Here is a 19,627-nt window from a genome sequence, read left to right on the forward strand (position 1 = left end):
ATGGAACTAGATATGGTCCATTAGTACTTGCCATGTGTATCCTGTAGTAAAACATGGAACTAGATATGGTCCATTAATACTTGCCATGTGTATCCTGTAGTAAAAAATGAACTAGATATGGTCCATTAGTACTTGCCATGTGTATCCTGTAGTAAATCATGGAACTAGATATGGTCCATTAGTACTTGCCATGTGTATCCTGTTGTAAAACATGGAACTAGATATGGTCCATTAATACTTGCCATGTGTATCCTGTAGTAAAACATGGAACTAGATATGGTCCATTAGTACTTGCCATGTGTATTCTGTAGTAAAACATGGAACTAGATATGGTCCATTAATACTTGCCATGTGTATCCTGTAGTACTAATAAAACATGGAACTAGATATGGTCCATTAGTACTTGCCATGTGTATACTGTAGTAAAACATGGAACTAGATATGGTCCATTAGTACTTGCCATGTGTATCCTGTAGTAAAACATGGAACTAGATATGGTCCATTAATACTTGCCATGTGTATCCTGTAGTAAAACATGGAACTAGATATGGTCCATTAATACTTGCCATGTGTATCCTGTAGTAAAACATGGAACTAGATATGGTCCATTAGTACTTGCCATGTGTATCCTGTAGTAAAACATGGAACTAGATATGGTCCATTAATACTTGCCATGTGTATCCTGTAGTAAAACATGGAACTAGATATGGTCCATTAATACTTGCCATGTGTATCCTGTAGTACTAATAAATCATGGAACTAGATATGGTCCATTAGTACTTGCCATGTGTATTCTGTAGTAAAACATGGAACTAGATATGGTCCATTAATACTTGCCATGTGTATCCTGTAGTACTAATAAAACATGGAACTAGATATGGTCCATTAGTACTTGCCATGTGTATCCTGTAGTAAAACATGGAACTAGATATGGTCCATTAGTACTTGCCATGTGTATCCTGTAGTAAAACATGGAACTAGATATGGTCCATTAATACTTGCCATGTGTATCCTGTAGTACTAATAAAACATGGAACTAGATATGGTCCATTAGTACTTGCCATGTGTATCCTGTAGTAAAACATGGAACTAGATGTGGTCCATTAGTACTTGCCATGTGTATCCTGTAGTACTTGTTATGTACTTGAGTGAAGACCCAAAAGCGGTTTTAACAGAAAACAGAGTTCTTTAATGAAAAAACAGGAATGGCATAAATCCTCTTCCAACGTAGTCAATGGAACAAAAAGAACGTTAGTATAATGCAGGATGCACCTGCCAGGCAGACTCCGACAGGATAGGACAAGGTGGAAGCAAACGCGACGACAGCTTGCTTCTGGCATCAAAAACACAAACAAGAATCAGACACTGAAAGTAGCAGGAACAGAGAGAGAAATAGAGACCTAATCAGAGGGGGAAGAGAGAACAGGTGTGAAAGAGTGAATGAGCTAGTTAGGGGAGATGTAGAACAGCTGAAGAATGAGAGACAGAGAAGGTAACCTAAAAAGACCAGGAGAGAGAGACAGAGTGAAGAGAAAGGACAGGAACAGACATAACAAGACATGACAGTACCCCCCCACTCACCGAGCGCCTCCTGGCGCACTCGAGGAGGAAACCTGGCGGCAACGGAGGAAATCGTCGATCAGCGAACGGTCCAGCACGTCCCGAGAGGGAACCCAACTCCTCTCCTCAGGACCGTACCCCTCCCAATCCACTAGGTACTGATGACCACGGCCCCGAGGGCGCATGTCCAAAATCCTACGAACCCTGTAGATGGGTGCGCCTCGACAAGGATGGGGGGGGAGGGACGAGCGGGGGCGCGAAGAACGGGCTTAACACAGGAGACATGGAAGACCGGGTGAACGCGACGAAGATAGCGCGGGAGAAGAAGTCGCACTGCGACAGGATTAATGACCTGAGAAATACGGAACGGACCAATGAACCGCGGGGCCAACTTGCGAGAAGCTGTCTTAAGGGGAAGGTTCTGAGTGGAGAGCCATACTCTCTGACCGCAACAATATCTAGGACTCTTGGTCCTACGCTTATTAGCGGCCCTCACAGTCTGCGCCCTATTACGGCAAAGTGCCGACCTGACCCCCCTCCAGGTGCGCTCGCAACGCTGGACAAAAGCCTGAGCGGAGGGGACGCAGGACTCGGCGAGCTGAGATGAGAACAGCGGAGGCTGGTACCCGAGGCTACACTGAAAAGGGGATAGACCGGTAGCAGACGAGGGAAGCGAGTTGTGGGCGTACTCTGCCCAGGGGAGCTGTTCTGACCAAGACGCAGGGTTACGAAAAGAAAGACTGCGTAAAATGCGACCAACAGTCTGATTGGCCCGTTCGGCTTGACCGTTAGACTGGGGATGAAAGCCGGACGAGAGACTGACGGAAGCCCCAATCAAACGGCAAAACTCCCTCCAAAATTGAGACGTGAACTGCGGGCCTCTGTCGGAAACGACGTCAGACGGAAGGCCATGAATTCGGAAAACATTCTCGATAATGATCTGAGCCGTCTCCTTAGCAGAAGGGAGCTTATCGAGAGGAATGAAATGAGCCGCCTTAGAGAATCTATCGACAACCGTAAGAATAACTGTCTTCCCCGCTGATGAAGGCAGTCCGGTGATAAAATCTAAAGCGATGTGAGACCACGGTCGAGAGGGAATGGGAAGCGGTCTGAGACGGCCGGCAGGAGGAGAGTTCCCAGATTTAGTCTGCGCGCAGACCGAACAAGCGGCGACAAATCGACGCGCGTCACGTTCCCGAGTGGGCCACCAGAAACGCTGGCGAATGGAAGCGAGCGTACCCCCGAACGCCGGGGTGGCCGGCTAACTTGGCAGAGTGGGCCCACTGAAGAACGGCCGGACGAGTAGGAACGGGAACGAACAGAAGGTTCCTAGGACAAGCTCGCGGCGACGGAGTGTGAGCGAGTGCTTGCTTTACCTGCCTCTCAATTCCCCAGACAGTCAACCCGACAACACGCCCGTCAGGGAGAATCCCCTCGGGGTCGGTGGAGACCTCAGAAGAACTGAAGAGACGAGATAAAGCATCAGGCTTGGTGTTTTTTGAGACCGGACGATAAGAAATAATAAACTCGAAACGAGCGAAAAACAGAGCCCAACGAGCCTGACGCGCATTAAGTCGTTTGGCTGAACGGATGTACTCAAGGTTCCTATGGTCAGTCCAAACGACAAAAGGAACGGTCGCCCCCTCCAACCACTGTCGCCATTCGCCTAGGGCTAAGCGGATGGCGAGCAGTTCGCGATTACCAACATCATAGTTACGTTCTGACGGCGATAAGCGATGAGAGAAAAACGCGCAAGGATGGACCTTGCCGTCAGAGAGAGAGCGCTGAGAAAGAATGGCTCCCACGCCCACCTCTGACGCGTCAACCTCAACAACAAACTGTCTAGAGATGTCAGGTGTAACAAGAATAGGAGCGGATGTAAAACGATTCTTAAGAAGATCAAAAGCTCCCTGGGCGGAAACGGACCACTTAAAGCACGTCTTAACAGAAGTAAGGGCTGTGAGGGGAGCTGCCACCTGACCGAAATTACGGATGAAACGACGATAGAAATTAGCGAAGCCCAGAAAGCGCTGCAACTCGACGCGTGACTTAGGAACGGGCCAATCAATGACAGCCTGGACCTTAGCGGGATCCATCTTAATGCCCTCAGCGGAAATAACGGAACCGAGAAAAGGGACAGAGGCGGCATGAAAAATGCACTTCTCAGCCTTCACATAAAGACAGTTCTCCAAAAGGCGCTGGAGGACGCGTCGCACGTGCTGAACATGAATCGAGAGAGACGGTGAAAAAATCAGGATATCGTCCATGTAAACGAAAACAAAAATGTTCAGCATGTCTCTCAGGACGTCGTTAACTAGTGCCTGAAAGACAGCTGGAGCGTTAACGAGGCCGAAAGGAAGAACCCGGTATTCAAAGTGCCCTAACGGAGTGTTAAACGCCGTCTTCCACTCGTCCCCCTCCCTGATGCGCACGAGATGGTAGGCGTTACGAAGGTCCAATTTGGTGAAAAACCTGGCTCCCTGCAGGATCTCGAAGGCTGAAGACATAAGAGGAAGCGGATAACGATTCTTAACTGTTATGTCATTCAGCCCTCGATAATCCACGCATGGGCGCAGGGACCCGTCCTTCTTCTGAACAAAAAAAAACCCCGCTCCGGCGGGAGAGGAGGAGGAGACTATGGTACCGGCGTCGAGCGAAACCGACAAATAATCCTCGAGAGCCTTACGTTCGGGAGCCGACAGAGAGTATAATCTACCCCGGGGGAGTAGTTCCCGGAAGGAGATCAATACTACAGTCATACGACCGGTGTGGAGGGAGAGAAGTGGCCTTGGAACGACTGAACACCGTGCGCAGATCGTGATACTCCTCCGGCACCCCTGTCAAATCGCCAGGCTCCTCCTGTGAAGAAGAGACAGAGGAAACAGGAGGGATAGCAGACATTAAACAGGTCACATGACAAGAAACATTCCAGGATAGGATAGTATTACTAGACCAATTAATAGAAGGGTTATGGCGCACTAGCCAGGGATGACCCAAAACAACAGGTGTAAAAGGTGAACGAAAAATTAAAAAAGAAATGGTTTCACTATGATTACCAGAGACAGTGAGGGTTAAAGGCAGCGTCTCACGCTGAATCTTGGGGAGAGAACTACCATCTAAAGCGAACAAGGCCGTGGGCTCCCCTAACTGTCTGAGAGGAATGTCATGTTCCCGAGCCCAGGTCTCGTCCATAAAACAGCCCTCCGCCCCAGAGTCTATCAAGGCACTGCAGGAAGCAGATGAACCGGGCCAGCGGAGATGGACCGGAAAAGTAGTGCGTGATCCAGAAGGAGAGGCCTGAGTAGTTGCGCTCACCAGTAGCCCTCCTCTTACTGATGAGCTCTGGCTTTTACTGGACATGAGGTGACAAAATGACCAGCGGAGCCGCAGTAGAGACAGAGGCGATTGGTGATTCTCCGTTCCTTCTCCTTGGCCGAGATGCGGATACCCCCAGCTGCATAGGCTCAGCATCCGAGCCGGCGGAGGAGGGTGGCAGTGATGCGGCAGGTGGCAGTGATGTGGAGAGGGGAGCAACGGAGAACGCGAGCTCCTTTCCACGAGCTCGGCGACGAAGATCAAACCGTCGCTCTATGCGAATAGCGAGAGCTATTAAGGAGTCCAGACTGGAAGGAACCTCCCGGGAGAGGATCTCGTCCTTAACCTCGACGAGGAGACCCTCCAGAAAACGAGCGAGCAAAGCTGGCTCGTTCCAGTCACTTGAGGCAGCGAGAGTGCGAAACTCAATAGAATAATCCGTTATGGATCGATTCCCCTGACATAGGGAAGACAGGGCCCTGGAAGCCTCCTCCCCAAAAACAGAACGGTCAAAAACCCGTATCATCTCCTCCTTAAAGTCTTGATACTGGTTAATACACTCAGCCGTCGCCTCCCAGACTGCCGTGCCCCACTCACGCGCCCGTCCGGTAAGGAGAGAAATGACGTAGGCGATGCGGGCTGCGCTCCTGGAGTAAGTGTTGGGCTGGAGAGAGAACACCACATCACACTGAGTGAGGAATGAGCGGCACTCAGTGGGCTCCCCAGAGTAACACGGCGGGTTGTTGATCCTGGGCTCCGGAGACTCGGAAACCCTGGAAGTGGGCGGTGGATCGAGGTGGAGTTGGTGAACCTGTCTTGTGAGGTCGGAGACTTGGACGGCCAGGGTCTCAACGGCATGTCGAGCAGCAGACAATTCCTCCTCGTGTCTGCCTAGCATCGCTCCCTGGATCTCGACGGCGGAGTGAAAAGGGTCCGGAGCCGCTGGGTCCATTCTTGGTCTGATTCTTCTGTTATGTACTTGAGTGAAGACCCAAAAGCGGTTTTAACAGAAAACAGAGTTCTTTAATGAAAAAACAGGAATGGCATAAATCCTCTTCCAACGTAGTCAATGGAACAAAAAGAACGTTAGTATAATGCAGGATGCACCTGCCAGGCAGACTCCGACAGGATAGGACAAGGTGGAAGCAAACGCGACGACAGCTTGCTTCTGGCATCAAAAACACAAACAAGAATCAGACACTGAAAGTAGCAGGAAAGGAGAGAGAAATAGAGACCTAATCAGAGGGGGAAGAGAGAACAGGTGTGAAAGAGTGAATGAGCTAGTTAGGGGAGATGTAGAACAGCTGAAGAATGAGAGACAGAGAAGGTAACCTAAAAAGACCAGCAGAGAGAGACAGAGTGAAGAGAAAGGACAGGAACAGACATAACAAGACATGACAGTACTAATAAATCATGGAACTAGATATGGTCCATTAGTACTTGCCATGTGTATTCTGTAGTAAAACATGGAACTAGATATGGTCCATTAATACTTGCCATGTGTATCCTGTAGTACTAATAAAACATGGAACTAGATATGGTCCATTAGTACTTGCCATGTGTATCCTGTAGTAAAACATGGAACTAGATATGGTCCATTAGTACTTGCCATGTGTATCCTGTAGTAAAACATGGAACTAGATATGGTCCATTAATACTTGCCATGTGTATCCTGTAGTAAAACATGGAACTAGATATGGTCCATTAGTACTTGCCATGTGTATCCTGTAGTAAATCATGGAACTAGATATGGTCCATTAGTACTTGCCATGTGTATCCTGTAGTAAAACATGGAACTAGATATGGTCCATTAGTACTTGCCATGTGTATTCTGTAGTAAAACATGGAACTAGATATGGTCCATTAATACTTGCCATGTGTATCCTGTAGTACTAATAAATCATGGAACTAGATATGGTCCATTAGTACTTGCCATGTGTATCCTGTAGTAAAACATGGAACTAGATATGGTCCATTAGTACTTGCCATGTGTATCCTGTAGTAAAACATGGAACTAGATATGGTCCATTAATACTTGCCATGTGTATCCTGTAGTAAAACATGGAACTAGATATGGTCCATTAATACTTGCCATGTGTATCCTGTAGTAAAACATGGAACGAGATATGGTCCATTTATACTTGCCATGTGTATCCTGCAGTACTAATAAAACATAGAACTAGATATGGTCCATTAGTACTTGCCATGTGTATCCTGTAGTAAAACATGGAACTAGATATGGTCCATTAGTACTTGCCATGTGTATCCTGTAGTACTAATAAAACATGGAACTAGATATGGTCCATTAATACTTGCCATGTGTATGCTATAGTATAACATGGAACTAGATATGTTCCATTAATACTTGCCATGTGTATCCTGTAGTACTAATAAAACATGGAACTAGTTATGGTCCATTAGTACTTGCCATGTGTATCCTGTAGTAAAACATGGAACTAGATATGGTCCATTAGTACTTGCCATGTGTATCCTGTAGTAAAACATGGAACGAGATATGGTCCATTTATACTTGCCATGTGTATCCTGCAGTACTAATAAAACATAGAACTAGATATGGTCCATTAGTACTTGCCATGTGTATCCTGTAGTAAAACATGGAACTAGGTATGGTCCATTAGTACTTGCCATGTGTATCCTGTAGTACTAATAAAACATGGAACTAGATATGGTCCATTAATACTTGCCATGTGTATGCTATAGTATAACATGGAACTAGATATGTTCCATTAATACTTGCCATGTGTATCCTGTAGTACTAATAAAACATGGAACTAGTTATGGTCCATTAGTACTTGCCATGTGTATCCTGTAGTAAAACATGGAACTAGATATGGTCCATTCGTACTTGCCATGTGTATCCTGTAGTACTAATAAAACATGGAACTAGATATGGTCCATTAATACTTGCCATGTGTATCCTGTAGTAAAACATGGAACTAGATATGGTCCATTAGTACTTGCCATGTGTATCCTGTAGTAAAACATGGAACTAGATATGGTCCATTAGTACTTGCCATGTGTATCCTGTAGTACTAATAAAACATGGAACTAGATATGGTCCATTAGTACTTGCCATGTGTATCCTGTAGTACTAATAAAACATGGAACTAGATATGGTCCATTAGTACTTGCCATGTGTATCCTGTAGTAAAACATGGAACTAGATATGGTCCATTAGTACTTGCCATGTGTATCCTGTAGTAAAACATGGAACTAGATATGGTCCATTAGTACTTGCCATGTGTATCCTGTAGTAAAACATGGAACTAGATATGGTCCATTAGTACTTGCCATGTGTATGCTGTAGTACTAATAAAACATGGAACTAGATATGGTCCTGTAGTAAGTACTTGGTTTTTGCCATGTGAAAAGCATTTTTTAGACACATGTTCCTTCTTGAAAAGCGAATGTGTCATAAATTAATCAAAAAACATGGTTTTGCCTCCCGGGTGGCGCAATGGTTAAGGGTGCTGTACTTCAGCACCGGATTGGTTAAGAAGCAGTGCGGCTTGGTTGGGTTGTGTATCGGAGGACGCATGACTTTCAACCTTCGTCTCTCCTGAGCCCGTACGGGAGTTGTAGCGATGAGACAAGATAGTAGCTACTACAAAACAATTGGATACCACGAAATTGGGGAGAAAAAGGGGTAAGTGTTTAGTGGTTTGGCTGTTATCCCTGACACACACCATTCTATTTTCTCCACTGCTTGTTTGTGCTGACTGTGGTGAAATGTAACTGGTTTATCCAGTGGTTAGGGAACTCTGCCACACAGCCCAGCCAGAGCACACAGCAGGCTGATAACACAGGTTACATGGTTCAGGTTACTGCACTGTTTCAACACACACACACACACACACACACACACACACACACACACACACACACACACACACACACACACACACACACACACACACACACACACACACACACACACACACACACACACACACAGTTCAATGTTTACACATACTGTACACAGACACTCTTACATACTGTATGTGCAGGCTGACACAGAGACAGTCTGTAGACATTTATACAGTCGCGAGGGCAATAAAAACCACTCACTATATCATCAAAGGCCTCACAGGTCTACTGTTCTTGACATATGCTACTGTACATATACTGTAATATAAATATAAACAAAGTACTGTGTCATGACACATTACAATACCATAACATTGACTTATACTGTAAAAAATTAAATGCTACTGTAAATGGAATTAATTTATAAATGGATGAATGAATACAATTTGTTTTCACAATATTTCTACTTCAATTTCAAGGGATTGCCTGCTATGTATAGTGTTTACAAACATTACAGCATATTAATTAATATTTGGTGTTTTATACACTATATATACTTTAAAGCATGTTTGACACCTCTTCAAATTAGTGAATTCGGCTATGTCAGCCAAACCCGTTGCTGACAGGTGTATACAATAGAGCACACAGCCTTGTAATCTCCATAGATAAGCATTGGCCAAACTGAAGAGCTCAGTGACTTTTAATGTGAACCGTCATGGAATGTCACCTTTCCAACATGTCAGTTCGCCAAATTTCTGCACTGCTAGAGCTGCCCCGGTCAACTGTTAAAGCTGCCCCGGTCAACTGTTAGAGCTGCCCCGGTCAACTGTCAGAGCTGCCCCGGTCAACTGTTAGAGCTGCCCCGGTCAACCGTTAAAGCTGCCCCGGTCAACTGTCAGAGCTGCCCCGGTCAACTGTTAGAGCTGCCCCGGTCAACTGTCAGAGCTTCCCCGGTCAACTGTTAGAGCTGCCCCGGTCAACCGTTAAAGCTGCCCCGGTCAACTGTCAGAGCTGCCCCGGTCAACCGTTAGAGCTGCCCCGGTCAACTGTTAGAGCTGCCCCGGTCAACTGTTAGAGCTGCCCTGGTCAACCGTTAAAGCTGCCCGGTCAACTGCTAGAGCTGCCCGGTCAACTGCTAGAGCTGCCCTGGTCAACTGTTAGAGCTGCCCCGGTCAACTGTTAGAGCTGCCCCGGTCAACTGTCAGAGCTGCCCCGGTCAACTGTTAGAGCTGCCCCGGTCAACTGTTAGAGCTGCCCCGGTCAACCGTTAAAGCTGCCCCGGTCAACTGCTAGAGCTGCCCCGGTCAACTGCTAGAGCTGCCCCGGTCAACTGTTAGAGCTGCCCCGGTCAACTGTTAGAGCTGCCCCGGTCAACTGTTAGAGCTGCCCCGGTCAACTGTTAGAGCTGCCCCGGTCAACTGTTAAAGCTGCCCCGGTCAACTGTTAGAGCTGCCCCGGTCAACTGTTAGAGCTGCCCCGGTCAACTGTCAGAGCTGCCCCGGTCAACTGTCAGAGCTGCCCCGGTCAACTGTCAGAGCTGCCCCGGTCAACTGTCAGAGCTGCCCCGGTCAACTGTCAGAGCTGCCCCGGTCAACTGTCAGAGCTGCCCGGTCAACTGTTAGAGCTGCCCTGGTCAACTGTCAGAGCTGCCCTGGTCAACTGTTAGAGCTGCCCCGGTCAACTGCTAGAGCTGCCCCGGTCAACTGCTAGAGCTGCCCCGGTCAACTGCTAGAGCTGCCCCGGTCAACTGCTAGAGCTGCCCCGGTCAACTGCTAGAGATGCCCCGGTCAACTGTTAGAGCTGCCCCGGTCAACTGTTAGAGCTGCCCCGGTCAACTGTTAGAGCTGCCCCGGTCAATTGTTAGAGCTGCCCCGGTCAATTGTTAGAGCTGCCCCGGTCAACTGTTAGAGCTGCCCCGTCAACTGTTAGAGCTGCCCCGTCAACTGCTAGAGCTGCCCCGGTCAATTGTAAGTGCTGTTATTGTGAAGTGGAAATGTCTAGGATCAACAACGGCTCAGCCACGAAGTGGTAGGCCACACAAGCTCACAGAACGGGACCACTAAGTGCTCACTACCAAGTTGCAACACTCACTACCAAGTTGCAACACTCACTACCAAGTTCCAAACTGCCTCTGGAAGCAACATTAGCGCAATAACTCTAAGTCGGGAGCTTTATGAAATGGGTTTTTGATGGCCGAGCAGCCGCACACAAGCCTAGGATCACCATGCGCAATGCCAAGCGCCAGCTGGAGTGGTGTAAAGCTCGCCGCCATTGGACTCTGGAGCAATGGAAACGGGTTCTCTGGGGTGATGAATCACGCTTCACCATCTGGCAGTCCGACAGACAAATCTTGGTTTGGCAGATGCCAAGAGAACGCTATCTGCCCAAATGCATAGTGCCAACTGTAAAGTTTGGTGGAGGAACAATGGTCTTGGGCTGTTTTTCATTGTTCAGGCCCCTTAATTCCAGTGAACGGAAATCTTAACGCACACAATGAAATTCTAGACAATTCTGTGCTTCCAAATTCGTGGCAAAAGTTTGGCGAAGGCCTTTACCTGTTTCAGCATGACAATTCCCCCATGCACAAAGCGCGGTCCATACAGAAATGGTTTGTTAGAATCTGTGTGGAAGAACTTGACTGGCATGCACAAAATGCTGACCTCAACCCAATCAAACACCTTTGTGATGAATTGGAACGGCGACTGCGAGCCAGGCCTAATCGCCCAACATCAGTGCCTGACCTACCTAATGCTCTTGTAGATGAATGGAAGCAAGTCCACACAGCAATGTTTCAACATCTAGTGGAAAGTCTTCCCAGAAGAGAGGAGGAGGGGAGCAAAGGGGAGACCAACTTCATATTAATGCCCATGATTTTAGAATGAGATGTTCGACTATCAGGTGTCCACATACTATTGGCCACGTAGTGTATAACTTTCACTTCTAGAGGCCTTAGCAAAGGCTTCGAAACTGGCAGCGTCTCAACGGCAAAACATCCGTCGTTAAATGAAGACCAAGGTGCAGCGTGGTAGGCATACATTTACTTTTAATTTGAAATGTTCCACCAAAAACAATAAACAACTCAACGAACGTAAAGCTAAGAGTGCAACACAAGCAACACACAAAAAGGGCTGCCTAAGTATGATCCTAAGTATGATCCCCAATCAGAGACAACGATAGACAGCTGCCTCTGATTGGGAACCATACTCGGCCAACAAAAAAATATAAAATAGATTTCCCACCCTAGTCACACCCTGACCTACCAAATAGAACATTTAAAGAATCTCTAATGTCAGGGCATGACAGTACCCCCCACCCAAAGGTGCGGACTCCAGGCCACAAACCTGAACCAATAGGGGAGGGTCCGGGTGAGCATCTACCCTCGGTGGCGGCTCCGGTTCGGGACGTAGCCCCTGCTCCCTACGCTGATCCTTCTGTGGAACCGGACCGTGGATCGTCGCCGGAGACTCTGGACTGGGAAGCCCCGCTGGAGGCTCTGGACTGCAGCTCGTCGCTGGAGGCTCTGGACTGCGAACCGCCGCTGGAGACTCTGGACTGCGGACCGTCGCTGGAGGCTCTGGACTGCGGACCGTCGCTGGAGACTCTGGACTGGGGAACGTCGCTGGAGACTCTGGACTGGGGAACGTCGCTGGAGACTCTGGACTGGGGACCGTCGCTGGAGACTCTGGACTGCGGACCATCGCTGGAGACTCTGGACTGGGGAACGTCGCTGAAGACTCTGGACTGGGGAACGTCGTTGGAGACTCTGGACTGGGGAACGTCGCTGGAGACTCTGGACTGCGGACCGTCGCTGAAGACTCTGGACTGGGGAACGTCGCTGGAGACTCTGGACTGGGGAACGTCGCTGGAGACTCTGGACTGCGAACCGCCGCTGGAGACTCTGGACTGCGGACCGTCGCTGGAGGCTCTGGACTGCGGACCGTCGCTGGAGACTCTGGACTGGGGAACGTCGCTGGAGACTCTGGACTGGGGAACGTCGCTGGAGACTCTGGACTGGGGACCGTCGCTGGAGACTCTGGACTGCGGACCATCGCTGGAGACTCTGGACTGGGGAACGTCGCTGAAGACTCTGGACTGGGGAACGTCGTTGGAGACTCTGGACTGGGGAACGTCGCTGGAGACTCTGGACTGCGGACCGTCGCTGAAGACTCTGGACTGGGGAACGTCGCTGGAGACTCTGGACTGGGGAACGTCGCTGGAGACTCTGGACTGCGAACCCCCGCTGGAGACTCTGGACTGGGGACCGTCGCTGGAGACTCTGGACTGCGGACCGTCGCTGGAGACTCTGGACTGGGGAACGTCGCTGGAGACTCTGGACTGGGGAACGTCGCTGGAGACTCTGGACTGCGAACCCCCGCTGGAGACTCTGGACTGGGGAACGTCGCTGGAGACTGGACTGGGGAACGTCGCTGGAGACTGGACTGCGGACCGTCGCTGGAGACTCTGGACTGGGGAACGTCGCTGGAGACTCTGGACTGGGGAACGTCGCTGGAGACTCTGGACTGGGGAACGTCGCTGGAGACTCTGGACTGCGGACCGTCGCTGGAGACTCTGGACTGCGGACCGTCGCTGGAGACTCTGGACTGGGGAACGTCGCTGGAGACTCTGGACTGGGGAACGTCGCTGGAGACTCTGGACTGGGGAACGTCACTGGGGAACGTCGCTGCAGGCTCCTTGCAATGGATCATCACTGGAGGCTTCGTACCATGGATCATCACTGGAGGCTTCGTGCCATGGATCATCACTGGAGGCTTCGTGCCATGGATCATCACTGGAGGCTCCGGGCCATGGATCATCACTGGAGGCTTCGTGCCCTGGATCATCACTGGAGGCTTCGTACCATGGATCATCACTGGAGGCTTCGTACCATGGATCATCACTGGAGGCTTCGTACCATGGATCATCACTGGAGGCTTCGTGCCCTGGATCATCACTGGAGGCTTCGTACCATGGATCATCACTGGAGGCTTCGTACCATGGATCATCACTGGAGGCTTCGTACCATGGATCATCACTGGAGGCTTCATGCCATGGATCATCACTGGAGGCTTCATGCCATGGATCATCACTGGAGGCTTCATGCCATGGATCATCACTGGAGGCTTCATGCCATGGATCATCACTGGAGGCTCCGGGCCATGGATCATCACTGGAGGCTTCGCACGTGGAGCCGGAACAGGTCTCACCGGACTGAGGAGACGTACTGGAAGCCTGGTGCGGGGAGCTGCCACAACGCATCCTGGCTGGATACCCACTTTAGCTCAGTTAGTGTGGAGAGCTGGAATGGGACGCACTGGGCTCTGAAGGCGCACTGGAGGCATAGTGCGTAGAGCCGGTGCATGATCTGCTGGGCCATGAAGGCGCACTAGAGGTCTGGAGCGTAGAGCTGGCACAACGTGTCCTGGCTGAATCCCCCCTGTAGCACGGCAAGTGCGGGGAGCTGGCACAGGCCGCACTGGGTTGTGCTGGCGAACTGGGGAAACTGGCGTAGGATATCCTGGGCCGAAGAGACGCACCGGAGGCCAGGAGCGCTGAGCCGGCACAATCCGTCCTGGCTGAATGCCCACTCTAGCACGGCAACTGCGGGGAGCTTGCACAGAGTGCACCGAGCTGTGTTTCCATTTTCGCTGCCTCTATCTCCTCCTTCGGACGGCGATACTCTCCAGCCCTTGTCCAGGGTCCTGCTCCCTCCAGGATTTCATCCCAGGTCCAGTTCTCCTAACCATGCTGCTTGGTCCATTGATGGTGAGATCTTCTGTAATGTCCATCGTTAAATGAAGACCAAGGTGCAGCGTGGTAGCCATACATTTTCTTTTAATTTTAAATGTTCCACCAAAAACAATAAACAACTCAACAAACGTAAAGCTAGGAGTGCAAACACACAAAGAAAAGATCCCACAACAGAAGGTGGGAAAATGGCTGGCTAAGTATGATCCCCAATCAGAGACAACGATAGACAGCTGCCTCTGATTGGGAACCATACTAGGCCAACACCTAGACACATAGATTTCCCACCCTAGTCACACCCTGACCTACCAAATAGAGAATTTAAAGGATCTCTAAGGTCAGGGAGTGACACCATAAGGATATGCCAAAAATCTCAAACATTTATGTAATGAACACGAGGGAGACAGAGAGCTGGTTTCAAGCGCAAGGCTCAGCAGGTGTTTAATGTAAAAGACCACAGGAGGAGGCAGATAGCTGGGTACAGCCTGCAACTGTACAGGCAGGGATAAGGCTAGTAATGTCGTCCGGGAGTTCAGGCAATGGGTTGATAACAGGAAATCCGATAGGTTAAGGTACAGACAGGGAATAAGCAAAAGGCGTCATTAGTGGGAGGAGTAAATGACAGGAAAATCAGAGCTCCGAATAGAAGTGTCAAAAACAAACAATACCTGCAAAGAACTGAACTAAATAGTGTGTGATAATGACATGCGGGTGTGTGAAAAGGAGGTCTTAGAGTTCATCGATTCGTCCCTCCTGTCGGGCTCGACGTAGCTGCAGCTCCGCTGAATCCATCTGTTGTTTTTTGGTGAGGTATTCTGTAATGAACACGAGGGAAACAGAGAGCTGGTTTCAAGCGCGGGGCGCAGCAGGTGTTTAATGTAGAGGACCACAGGAGGCAGGTAGCTGGGTCCAGGGGCAGGCAGCAGGTCATACACACGGTGTTCAAAAAGGCAACAGTACAGCCAGAGAAAGGGCTAGTAACGTCATCTGGGAGATCAGGCAATAGGTTGATAACAGGAAATCCGACTGGGTAAGGTACAGGCAGAGGCAAAAGGCGTCATTAGTGAGTTAGGCAAAAAATATCATACACAGGAGGAGTACATTACGGGAGAACCAGAGCTCTGAATAGAAGTGTGTCAAAAACAAAAACAAACAATACCTCACAGTGATGGGGTGCAAAGAACTGGACTACAGAGTATGTGATAATGACATACAGGTGTGTGAACAGGTGATCAGAATTCGGGTGACTCAGATCTGGAGAGTGAGCTGGTTCATGGGATCTATGTGTTTGAGAGTGTGAGCAGGAAAGTGAGCTGCATTCAGGGGATCTACGCATATGAGAGTGTGAGTTGGAAGCAGATGATACAATTTAAGGGTTATGGTCAATCTATTTGGTTTTTTCAAAATTCATTACAGTTTAAAATGTTCAATACGTTCAAATTCAGTCCATCATTAATTAAAAGTTGCAAATAATAAACAATTCAAATTTGGCAAAACAAATGGTCATCCAAAAAACAAAAACAAAGCAATCAATCAAAATAATCAGAAAAAATCTGTCAGTCCATTTAGTCATTCAATCTGTCCACAATGTGTCTGTGTCTTTGTGTTGGAGGAGGGGAAGAGTGGTGTCTGAGTTGGCAGTTGCTGAAGGGAATTGGCAGTTGGGGTTGGTCGGTGTTGTGTCCAGGTTTAGTGCTGGTGTTGTGGCTTGGACTGGGAAAGCCTCGGTTTATACTGGTGTTGGGGCCAGGACTGGGAAAGCCTCGGTTTATACTGGTGTTGGGGCCAGGACTGGGAAAGCCTCGGTTTATACTGGTGTTGGGGCCAGGACTGGAAAAGCCTCGGTTTATACTGGTGTTGGGACAAGGACTGGGAAAGCCTCGGTTTATACTGGTGTTGGGGCCAGGACTGGGAAAGCCTCGGTTTATACTGGTGTTGGGGCCAGGACTGGAAAAGCCTCGGTTTATACTGGTGTTGGGGCCAGGACTGGAAAAGCCTCGGATTATACTGGTGTTGGGGCCAGGACTGGGAAAGCCTCGGTTTATACTGGTGTTGGGGCCAGGACTGGAAAAGCCTCGGTTTATACTGGTGTTGGGGCCAGGACTGGGAAAGCCTCGGTTTATACTGGTGTTGGGGCCAGGACTGGATGTCATGCTTGGACCGGGACTGGTGCTGGGTCTGGTGCTGGAGACTGGGGAAAAAACAGGAACCAGGAGCTGTGGCTGCTGCAGGTGCTGGGTCTGGTGCTGGAGACTGGGGGAAAAACAGGAACCAGGAGCTGTGGCTGCTGCAGGTGCTGGGTCGGGATCTGGGTCTGTAGCAGGGAGGAAGGACAACCTGATGAGCAGACACACTGGGAGCCCTAGACCAGAGGTCAATGGTGGTACTTCCATGTGGTCCGCTCGCACCAGGTGAAGGTTTGGTGTTTGGTCCCTCTTCCACCCCTCTTCTGGTGTTCTGGTGCTGTGACTGGGTCTGGTGCTGGATCTGCAGAGGGGAAGAAGGACAACCTGAGGAGCAAGCAGACACACCTGGGAGCACAAAATCCGGAGGTCATGGATGATACTCCCTTGTGGCCTGCTCGCTCCGGGTCTAGCGCTTTGGTCCTTCTTTGCGCCTCTGCTGGTGTGTTGATGGATGCTTTCTGGTTCTAGTCTGGTTCTGTGAGAGGGATAGTATAGAGAGAGGAAGGGGTTAGGTGTGGTGAAGGTTGATGTCCATCGGCCTGGGCTGGTGTTGGAGGAGGAGCGACGCTGTAACAAGGTTGGACACTGGAGGTGAGAGAGAGGGAGAAAACCCGGCCCAGACCCACCTTGCCCTGGAGCAAACAGTAGGTGTGTTCAATGCGAGTGCCACCGTGGGGGCAGCTCTCTGTACGTGCCTTGTGATATGCTACTGTACTGGATACTGTGGGGTGGAATAACAGAACCATTCAAAATGCAGCAATTCTTTCCCCGCCCACAACAATATCCCACAATGCCAGACCATAATGTACTGTATGCTGCAGTATTTCACTGTTGATAAAAAAGGAATTACCGTATAATTTACAGTAAAATACAGGTGTTCAGTTGAGCATTATGAATCATAAAAATACAATTTAGTACAACACATTTTTAGTAGAACAAAATCATTGTGGTCAAATATTGTAATATTTTGTAATCCTTTATTTCCGTGTACAGTAAGTGATTCTCATGTGTTATAACCTTCTCGCCATTGAACAAAAGACTGCATGTATAAGATGTGTGTAACCACAGTTGTACTGTATGTGGCTCTGAAAGCACAGTGTTTCAGTGTGTCTTCTCCTTCTCTCTGTCTTGACTTCAGATTTCTGACACCTACTCCACTGTGTGTAAAACCCAGAAGAAGAAACCTCCCCCGGACAACAATGGAGCCAATACGCTCCCCCAAAACCAGTGCTCTGTGGAGGAGAATGGAGGAGGTGGGGGAGGAGGAGCAGGAGGGAATGGGGCGTGGGTCGGTTCCGGGGGAGGGGTGAGGGGTCGTGGCCGTGGGATCCAGGGTGGTCAGGCGCGATCCCACGAGGAGCCCTGCTACGCACCAGTTGGCGAAAGGACCTGGCCCGCCTGTGTGGTAGCCAAGCCTGCCCCGGCGTACGCCACTATAGACTCCCACCGGAAACGTGAGCAGGCAGGTACCAATATTGGTGTACTGGGGTCAAACGCCACACTGAAGCCCAAGAAGAAGCCTCCTCAGCAGGAAGCGCCGTCTCCAGGTGCCCCGTGCCCCCAGGGACCTCCAGCAGGTCCCCCGGCCCCTCTAACCAAGGCCCTGCCTGGGGGGGAGAACTTCTATGAGACCATCAGTGATGTGAAACAGGGTGCTAACACAGCCAGCACCACCACCATCTTCACCTTCAACGACGGGATGGAGATGTACGTCACTGGCCTGTAGCTGAGAGACACTGGCTCACACACTGTGGGGATCAGACCTGTTTGGGTTCTTCTGACCCTGTCTACACCTGGTATGAGCTATGAAAGGGACTGGCAACAATGTATATAGCAATGAGACCCACTGGTGAAACCAAGCATCGGAAGTCACTTCCATAATACAATGTCTCCAGTGATATGATTATGGCCACATCCAGTGACAAAAGAAGAAGACAATGTTTGGAGGTGGATGTGGAGGCTTCACCAGGTTTAGACAAGGTCTTTGACCCAGGGGCAGACACCAGACCCAACCAGTGGTGGAAATTGACTTTTTGGTTCACTGACAGGGGGATTCCAGATAGGGGTTCCAGAGCCAGTCGTAGCTTTGAAAGGAACCCAGTTCCAAGGGTTCCTCCTCATGTACACCACTGGACCAACAGAACCAGAGCTACTCTACGTCTTTGAGATGTATCACAGAGCCAGTCTGGCTAACCCAGTCTGGCTAACCCAGTCTGGCTAACGGCTAACCCAGTCTGGCTAACCCAGTCTGGCTAACCCAGTCTGGCTAACCCAGTCTGGCTAACCCAGTCTGGCTAACCCAGTCTGGCTAACGGCTAACCCAGTCTGGCTAACCCAGTCTGGCTAACCCAGTCTGGCTAACCCAGTCTGGCTAACCCAGTCTGGCTAACGGCTAACCCAGTCTGGCTAACCCAGTCTGGCTAACCCAGTCTGGCTAACCCAGTCTGGCTAACCCAGTCTGGCTAACCCAGTCTGGCTAACCCGAGCCTGAATCATTTGAGCCAGACTCCAACAACAGGTCCGACGAGACCAGACTGAGCATCACGTTTTGCACTGGATAACAGTGTCACTATTCACTTTACCTTACCTTACACACCCATTTGTGTGACATTTTACATATATATTTATTTTTGTATAAAGATGGTACCCTTAATAAAGCATGCCCTGTACAGAACGCACGACATGATAACATGCAATCACAGATACATGTGCAAACACACACACTGTAGGAAAACATTGTTGTGCATGAAAACACACATTCTCGCAAAGATGACAGAGGAAAGAAATGTGGAGACACCCGGGTGGCTTCACTTAGAAGTCCCCACCCCCTGATGACATTATCGATGGTGTCACTTAGAAGACTACTGACTAACTACATTAGGAGTCTTTTACTACGGCAATACAGGGGTAATACAGGCCTACTTCAAACATTTTATATCTTTTTTGTTAATCATTATTATTAAATACATTTCGATTGATCAGGTAGCACCCCT

The 19,627-nt window shown here is 49.4% G+C and overlaps 1 protein-coding gene across 1 annotated transcript in view; it reads left to right on the forward strand.

The window, feature by feature from the left end:
- Nucleotides 1–18,946, forward strand: part of LOC135558282 (uncharacterized) — a 70,264-nt gene extending 51,318 nt beyond the window's left edge. The window contains exon 9 of the mRNA XM_064991998.1: nucleotides 17,773–18,946. Within this exon, the coding sequence (XP_064848070.1) occupies nucleotides 17,773–18,360 (588 nt within the window). The 3' untranslated portion in view covers nucleotides 18,361–18,946. The remainder of the gene's footprint in view (nucleotides 1–17,772) is intronic.
- Nucleotides 18,947–19,627: the final 681 nt, after the last annotated feature.

This window comes from Oncorhynchus masou, chromosome 17, assembly GCF_036934945.1.
Source record: "Oncorhynchus masou masou isolate Uvic2021 chromosome 17, UVic_Omas_1.1, whole genome shotgun sequence".
Taxonomy (NCBI): domain Eukaryota; kingdom Metazoa; phylum Chordata; class Actinopteri; order Salmoniformes; family Salmonidae; genus Oncorhynchus; species Oncorhynchus masou.